The sequence below is a fragment of the Gopherus evgoodei genome, chromosome 3, assembly GCF_007399415.2.
Source record: "Gopherus evgoodei ecotype Sinaloan lineage chromosome 3, rGopEvg1_v1.p, whole genome shotgun sequence".
Lineage (NCBI taxonomy): Eukaryota > Metazoa > Chordata > Testudines > Testudinidae > Gopherus > Gopherus evgoodei.
In genome coordinates this window covers 215,870,870-215,879,611 of record NC_044324.1, presented here as the reverse complement: position 1 = coordinate 215,879,611, position 8,742 = coordinate 215,870,870, and the positions used below count along the sequence as shown (strand labels likewise).

The following is an 8,742-nucleotide window of genomic DNA, read 5'->3' as shown; positions in this document are numbered from 1 at the left end:
TAGCTTGTATTGGTAAGAAATATGGCATTTACTGTCTTAGACACAAATACTTCTCACTGAAATACCTTAAAGGAAAAAGGCTACACTTCGGCAAAAATTCCTTGCTCTCACTAAACCATTTCCCTTCCAACCTCCAAGGTTCAAACATTTTAAGCATCTAGTTGTTTATGTTCCACACCCAAAGGTTTTTGATGATCTAAACCCCTCAAATGATTAAAATCACCAGGTGATATAAGCCTGACTTGTGTACTATACCTTTGAATAATCAACAGTTGAGACGCTTTGGGTGCTCCTCAAGCATAGAATAAAACTAGTCACTGTTATAATATTATGGTATAGTTTCAAAATAACTATTCAGCAGAAAAAAAAAAAGAAAAAAAGCAACATAATGAAGGTGCTTCAGCTGAGCTGATGAACGCAAAATCAAAAAATACAAAGTTGTTTTAATGGAAGACAATTAAGGCGCCTCTGTCTGCTGTTTTATGATGTGCCTGATGTTATTATGGCATTTAAGGAACATATTCAGACAGAAAGAAAAGGAAGTCAAGATTCCTGCTAAGCTACTTCTTGTTAATGTAGGTTTGTGAATTCAAATTCTCTTGCCTCATCTTGCTTAGAGCAGTGTCTATAAAGGAGCACAAGCATCTCACTACCAAGTCTTTCATCCCAGTGGTCATGTGCCCGGCCCCCTAAGTCTCTAAGCAGATCAGATCATACTTATGATTTTGATTGTCATGGCTAACTGAATATATAAAGGCGTGCTTATAAAAATGAGAGTCTATGAGCAAATATTGGCTTAGAAAAAAGAAAGAAGCCAACTGATGCAGAGCAAAGGTTTTGCTTTACGTAAACACAAGTTACAAATCAAGTGTTTGGCTTCAGCTGCAGACCAAAAGGGCCCCAGATATTTCTTTGGTCCGAGTTTATGGAAAACACCAAGGAAACTATAGTCCATTGTCAGCCACCTGGCTTTTACGTTGCCTTACTGAGCTTTGGGTCTCCGAATCAGTTGGATGTTGTTCACAGATGTCTTCTGTCTCTTCTGTCCCTGATCCTTCATCAACGGCAGAGTCCTCCTCTTCTGAGCCATCCTCACTTGAATTGGCCTCTTCACTTGATTTGGCTCCATCTTCCCCATCTGAAATGTCCTTCTTTTCCTCTACATCCTCTTCTAACTCATTTGCTGAAAGCTCTTCATCTTCTTCCACCTCTTCTACTGCTGTAAGCTCTGCATTCTCCTTTTCAATCAACTCTACTGAAACAAAATACAAATTGAAAATGTTTAAATCATTGGGCAACTCACCTGCTACAGTCTCTCTTCTAGTTACTACACTACCCCAAGAATGCAAAAATTGCAAAATATTCTTTATGAAAAAATCCTCAGTGTAATTCTAATATAGCATTATCATCGTCTCATTTTATTATTTTACTCTGTTTCTCTGTACTCTCAAACCTAGGTATAATTTCCACCCTCCTATAATTGGTCTGTCTTATTATTAGGAAAATATTTGTTTTCATTTTGTTCCTAATGGATTACAGGTGAACAGTAGCTCAATTTTATTTAGTTCTTTGAATGTCCACCATCATCCTAAAAGTGTTAGCAGGAACATAAGCAGCTCTGGGACTGTTTTTTGGTAGGTAATTGCAGCTACAGAGCCAATCTAGCAAACACAAAAAGCACATATTTGCGTAAATCCGTCATAAATATGCTATTCCCATTGTTTCTCAGAGTGACAAATGTCTTAATATTACATTAAATATATTCTCCACAAGTTTTAAAATTTGGCCAAAGTGGTACCTAATTACTTGGCAGTATCATTTTAAATGATGCATTTGAGACATCCAGTTCATTATTTTCAGTACTACTGAACCAAACGCAAAAACCTACCAACAAACATTACAAGATATTTATGATTCCATAAATCATATACATAGATACAAATCAATTTCTTTACCTCCAGGTGTCAGTACAACTATGTCAAGATAAGATTCGTGGAATATGGTGCTCCAGAATCAAACCTAAACCATTAATGACTAAATATTCATGGGGACTGAGATTTTTGCTTAGCGCCCACTGCTACCACCATTACTTTTGTAGAGTGGAACCTTACTGCAAGAATCTTCACACTGACAAGGTGGCAGGATTGTCTCCTTTATAAATCATATACAGTAGATACTACTTATTAGCAACCCCTCGGTTGCCAGCAAAAAGTTGCTATTATCTGGCATTTGTCAATAAGTGGAAGGCAAGCTTGCAAGGCTGCAACCAGTGAAGAAAGTGTTGGGCAGGGAAGCAGAGGGGATCCCAGACGCTGGGCCTTTTACAGAGAGCAGGGTGCGCGGCAGGCCCACAGTGCTGCACGGTACCTCCCCCTGCACTCTCTGGGGAATGGGGATCAGCACATCCCAGCACTTTCTTTCCTGGGTGCAGCCCTCCAGCAAAACACAGACCAGAGAGCCCAGAGAGAGGTATCATACAGCAGCCCTCTGCATGCTACTGTCCTGCCCACAGCCTCCTTCCTTCCCAGCTCATAGCCCCTTACATTCTCTGGGGTCCCTGTGCACAGGCAAGTCTGTGGGGCTGCAGCCCCAGAGGAAGTGCTGAGCACTGGCCACAGGCAAGTTTGCAGGGTTGCAGACAGGAAAGACTTGTCCCAGCACTTCCTTCCCTGGATACAGCCCTGCAAACCTGCCTGCAGCTGGGTCCTTTCTTCAACAAAAAATGTTCTTAATAAGCAGCATGCCCGTTGCCAATATCCAAATCCCATTAACATTAAAGTCACTGGGACAGGATTGGTTCCCAGAAAAATATTGCTATTAACCAGATATCAATATCTAGGCCGCTATTAAGCGAATCTACTATATAAAAGTTTCTGAACTTTTCAAAAGGGCAGTTTCAATCCTCAGATGCACATATTGCTTTCCATTAAAGTAATGGAGCTATGTAAAGATACTGGAGGGGATAATTCAGCCTTAAATGTGCTGAGACTACAGACAAAGATAATGAAATATTAGATTATTAAAAGTGCACTTTGTGCCGTAAGAGGCAGCTTGGTCTACTGAATTGTCCCAGGGACTTGGAGCCAGAAACCCCTCAGTTCTCGTCATCCTTCCACCATGCACTCACTGTATGCCTTTCAGAAAATCTTACACAGCAAATCTGTGCCACGTATGTTTTGAGGTACGTCTGCCTCCTTTGCAGAGCCTTCCCCCCACCAAAAAAAAAAAAAAAAGAATATTCTCATTCTATTTTAGCAGCGTCGATTGAGATGAACTCTCCTAAGCACCAATAAAAGAGTGTCAGCTAAGATACCACAGCAAAATATTTAGTTCTGGTAATGAAATAAGAGGCAGAAAACTTCCCAACTTGCAAATGAGGCATACTGGATATGGAAGTAATCAATTACTACAAAACTGCTTTATGTCAACTTTTTTTTACACCTTCTGTGACTTTAATCACCACAATACCCAATCCTGTAGTCCATATGTGAACATAACTTCCACTTAAGTGTTGCAGAGGGAGGTTCACGTGGCTCCGAAGTGTAGTCTGTGCAATGTCTGCCTGTATTCAGAATGTGCGTTAGGAACTAGAAAAATCCTGTTAGAGAGCAAGACTGCTTGTACTTTTAAATTAGACAAATTTGTGGATACGCATAAAACTGGGAATCAGCAGAACTATTTCTATTTCTAGCTCTAACACAGATTTCCTGATTGATCTGGGACGTTTTTAGCCTCAGTTTGTGTGTCTGTAAAATGGGATTACTACTACTTTTCCTAATAAGACAGTTACAAGGCTAAACTCTTTGATGTTTATGAAACGCTTTGGAGTTCCTCAGATGGAAGGACATGAAAATCATAGTATTGTTTACAACAGCAAATACATGTCAGACATCCATGAAGGAACTGACTGTTGTCAAGATTAGTCAGCTGCCATCAATGAATCTTAGAGGAAAGCTTTATCATGAAAAAAAAAAAGTACATTCGTGGGCATAAATCATTCTAAAAAAAGAATATCCATGACATGTAGAGTGCTTACCGGATGCTTCTTCTCTGTACCTAGGCTTGGAAGGGCAAAGGCAGTCTGCAATCAAAACCAATATCTGAGTAGAAGAAGAAAAAAAATGTAATTCAGCGACTTAACCAGGATGCATTTTTTATCTCACAGCCCCTGCAATATATCAGTCCATTTGCACCACTGAACTGGGTTTATGAGCTCACAGTAAAAACTGGTGAACGTGTAATGAGAAGACTTTTTGAAGACGACAGCACCAACCTGACTAAGTCATGACTGTGCTGGTCCCCCACAGTGCAGGGGAATAGTTCTAATGTTTTTTCTATATAAGTAATTCATTATACACTAGGAAAGGGGTCACACTTTGTATTAAGAATGTTTATAAAAGGTTAATACATGATTAGCCCATTTTAATAAACTGTTACTTTTTTACAATCTAACAATTAGCCATGAGTAGGGTTGCTTATAGCCACCTGTAACACAATCTACTCATATCTAACATGCTTAGAACATGTATTAATCATTTATTAACCATTAATAAATATAAATATTCCCTTAATATCAAGCAAAGGATTATTTCAATATTTGGAATTTGTATTACTCCACATCTGGTTACTAACAAATATCTACACAAAGGTCAAGTGGCAAATGCAACAGATGAATTTCTTCAAAAGCAGAGGGGAAAAAAATGGCAGTGGCCAGGCTCAGGTAGGTTTAACAGCAGCTACCATAAGCGGAACCACTTTCAGAAAGGAATTCCTACTAACAAATAATTCTATGGGTCATTTTTGTCTTCTCCTATCCTACAATAAGAATTCCAATAGCCTCACTTACCAAAAAGCAGAGGACAAAAAACAACCAGTGACTGGCGGTATAAATATCCACGCTTAAGCCCCTTGCCTTAATTTATAAAGAGAACAAAGACTGGGAAACCTTAATACTAAATACACAAGAAGGGAGGAAGGAGAATAGGAGATGGTGCTGACAAAGTTACTAGCTTTTCCATTGCAGTATGCTCAGCTTCTCTCATCCTACAATAATTCCATTACAAGCAAGTATACAGTAAGACCAATGCAAAAAATGAGAGTTAGTCTGACCCTAAATAGCAGCCTAGAAAAACTACAACCTCAAAGGACAACAGCAGGTCTGGCTGTTCACAGTAAAGGACTGAACAGAGACCTACACAGCAGACATGTCTGTATCAAGCCTTAAAGCGGATCCTCCCTTCCTAAAAACCATCATTCTTTTTGAGTGTCTATTAACAAGTCTTATTGCCTTCTATCCACTGAACAGTGGCTTTTAAAAAGCGAATTAAAAACATTTTTTCCATGTAACAAAATCTGAGAGATTTACAGAGACGCTTTATCCATGCTAAATCCAATTTGATTGTCTCCTTAACATTTTCGCTATAGAATTTCTTCTGTGCACTGAAGTAAATAGATTAGAGAGAAATAGAAAACTCATGTGCTGCCAACATTGAGATGAAAAGTGTGCAAGAAACCTGAAGTTTATGCAAAACACTTGTAGGTGAGGTGGTCCAATATCTCCCTTCTTCCAATAGAGATCACAACTTAAATAGAGTTGGACAGGAAACGATTTTCCTATACCAAGAAAAATGTGCAGAATTTTAAATTTTTGGCGCAGAATTCCCTCAGGAGTAAGGCCTGTAGATTTGCCAGTGCATTGTGTCTCTGTCTACACATTGCACACATTTCATTCTTGAATGAAGATTTCTTGCCCGAAGTGTCCAAATTTCTGCTATTTGTGATAAGCCCAAGATGCTGGGGGTGCATCTACACCACACGACAATATCAAAAGACACCTACATCACATCTACCTGAGTGCTTACATTATTAACACTAGTGCAGAAAAATGGATAAGAAATTACCTAGAGCAGACAGGCCTTTAAACCCTGTTAAAATAAAAATCAAGAACTTGTTGAAAAAGCAAACCTTACACCTTAAAAAAAAAAAAAGAGTAAAATTTTCAAGGACACCTAAATGACTTAGGAGGCTAAATCCTATTGACTTCCAGCGAGACTAAGGGTCCTCAATTACCTAAGATAAAATGTTTAAAGGCAACAAAGTGGATCACCATCTGCTATAAGCAGAAATTTGGACACTTCGGGCAAGAAATCTTCATTCAAGAATGAAATGCGTGCAATGTGTAGACAGAGACACAATGCACTGGCAAATCTACAGGCCTTACTCCTGAGGGAATTCTGCACCAAAAATTTAAAATTCTGCACATTTTATTTGTCAATAAATAAATGTGGCTCCAGCATGGCAGTGGGGAGCACAAGCCACCAGCTTGCAATGAGGCGGGAGATCACCCTGAAGCCCCCACCTCCCTTGGTATAGGGACTCGGCAGTGAAGCTGCACCTAACCCTGATTCAGTGCAAAGGCTAGGCCTGCCCTAGAAACACCGGGGCCCTGTCCCGGTGTGCCACTGTTGCACAGAATAGAAAAGAGGAAGGCTCTCAGCACGAACACGGGGAGCACGACTGGCACTAGACCCAGGAGGCAGCGTTCAGCTGCAGAGTCAGCAGAGCCCAGGCACAGACTCTTTCGGTTGGGTAGCTCTGTGCTTGCGGAATGAGTGGGGGCAGTGGCATGTAACCTCATGTGTCCGTCCCCCCCCGCCATGCCTCACCTCTGTTTGGAGGGGGCAGTCCCCCCCCCCCCCAAAAAAAAGAAACCTGCACCCACGGTCGCTCCCCATCCCCACGCAGCTTCCTTGCTGTTTTCTGAAGGAAATCTATGGAGGAGAGGGGACAATTTCTCCCAGCGTGCAGTCCAACAGAATCCCTCCAGGAGTAACTGGCACATTGGTATAAGCTATAGCAACATGACTTTTCCATTTGCGTGTTACATGGTGCACCACTATCTTCCTGCAAAGGATAATAGATATATGAGCTTCAGAGCCGGAAGAGGGACTAAAGACATAAAAACTTATGATCTCAGGACATGAAGGCTCTTGGTGAATCAAGCAACATTTCCACTGACAAGGTAACAGTCGAATCAGCCTGTAATCTGTCAACTCCCTCACACACTTCTTTCAAGTATCAGAGGGTAGCCGTGTTAGTCTGGATCTGTAAAAGCAGCAAAGAATCCTGTGGCACCTTATAGACTAACAGACGTTTTGGAGCATGAGCTTTCGTGGGTGAATACCCACTTCCTCAGATGCATGAAATGGAAATATCCAGGGGCAGGTATATATATGTGTGCTAGCAAGCAAGCTAGAGATAACGAGGTCAGTTCAATCAGGGAGGATGAGGCCCTGTTCTAGCAGTTGAGGTGTGAAAACCAAGAGAGGAGAAACTGGTTCTGTAATTGGCAAGCCATTCACAGTCTTTGTTCAATCCTGAGCTGATGGTGTCAAATTTGCAGATGAACTGAAGCTCAGCAGTTTCTCTTTGAAATCTGGTCCTGAAGTTTTTTTGCTGCAGGATGGCCACCTTAAGGTCTGCTATAGTGTGGCCAGGGAGGCTGAAGTGCTCTCCTACAGGTTTTTGTATATTGCCATTCCTAATGTCTGATTTGTGTCCATTTATCCTTTTCCGTAGAGACTGTCCAGTTTGGCCGATGTACATAGCAGAGGGGCACTGCTGGCATATGATGGCGTATATTACATTGGTGGATGTGCAGGTGAATGAACCAGTGATGGTGTGGCTGATCTGGTTAAGTCCTGTGATGGTGTCGCTGGTGTAGATATGTGATAGGTTCATATCTGGCCACACTATAGCAGACCTTAAGGTGGCCATCCTGCAGCAAAAAAACTTCAGGACCAGACTTCAAAGAGAAACTGCTGAGCTTCAGTTCATCTGCAAATTTGACACCATCAGCTCAGGATTGAACAAAGACTGTGAATGGCTTGCCAACTACAGAACCAGTTTCTCCTCTCTTGGTTTTCACACCTCAACTGCTAGAACAGGGCCTCATCCTCCCTGATTGAACTGACCTCGTTATCTCTAGCTTGCTTGCTAGCACACATACATATACCTGCCCCTGGATATTTCCATTTCATGCATCTGACGAAGTGGGTATTCACCCACGAAAGCTCATGCTCCAAAACGTCTGTTAGTCTATAAGGTGCCACAGGATTCTTTGCTGCTTTTACACTTCTTTCAGTTGCTTTTTGCAGTGTTGTCGTCACCGTGCTGGTCCCAGGATATTACAAAGACTAGGCAGATGAAGTACTCTCTTTTATTGGACCAACTTTTGTTGGCGAAAGAGACAAGCTTTCAAGGTACACAGAGATCTTCTTCAGGTCTTCAGTTGCTTTTGTAGGTTCATTGCTTCTCTGTGCAAAGGCTGGGTGTAAAATGCAGGTTATGTTTTCATCAAAGACCTCCTCCTGCTCAATGCATATTTATGGGAATGGGATGTAAAAAGACAACTTCTTGAGATTCCTATCCCTACGAAGCTGCGGTATTTATCTTCCTCCTTCAATAAGTCAACAATGGGTGGTGGCCAAAGACTTTAACTTCCACAATATGCGATACAGGGTGGTGTTTAATGTTACTTTTTCCTCAAAGAGGTTTGAGGAGCATACTGAACACACTAAAAGTTTAGGTTGCTTGCATCAAAGAAGTTACTAACTTTCTCATTTTCTTTTTATTGTGTGAGCAAAGACCTTCTTATACTTCTCTGCATTCCTGGCCTACAGGCAGCAATTTGAATACAATATTTTCAGACTCAGAATAGCAGTAAGTAGGAACATATTTCCC

The 8,742-nt window shown here is 41.1% G+C and overlaps 1 protein-coding gene across 1 annotated transcript in view; it reads right to left on the bottom strand.

Annotated features, from left to right (window-relative positions):
* Positions 1-822: 822 nt before the first annotated feature.
* TMX4 (thioredoxin related transmembrane protein 4) overlaps positions 823-8,742 on the bottom strand; it is a 60,061-nt gene continuing 52,141 nt past the window's right edge. The window contains exons 7-8 of the mRNA XM_030558375.1: positions 4,037-4,100; positions 823-1,255 (exon numbers count right to left, since the gene is read on the bottom strand). Coding sequence (XP_030414235.1) covers positions 945-1,255; positions 4,037-4,100 — 375 coding nt within the window. The 3' untranslated portion in view covers positions 823-944. The remainder of the gene's footprint in view (positions 1,256-4,036; positions 4,101-8,742) is intronic.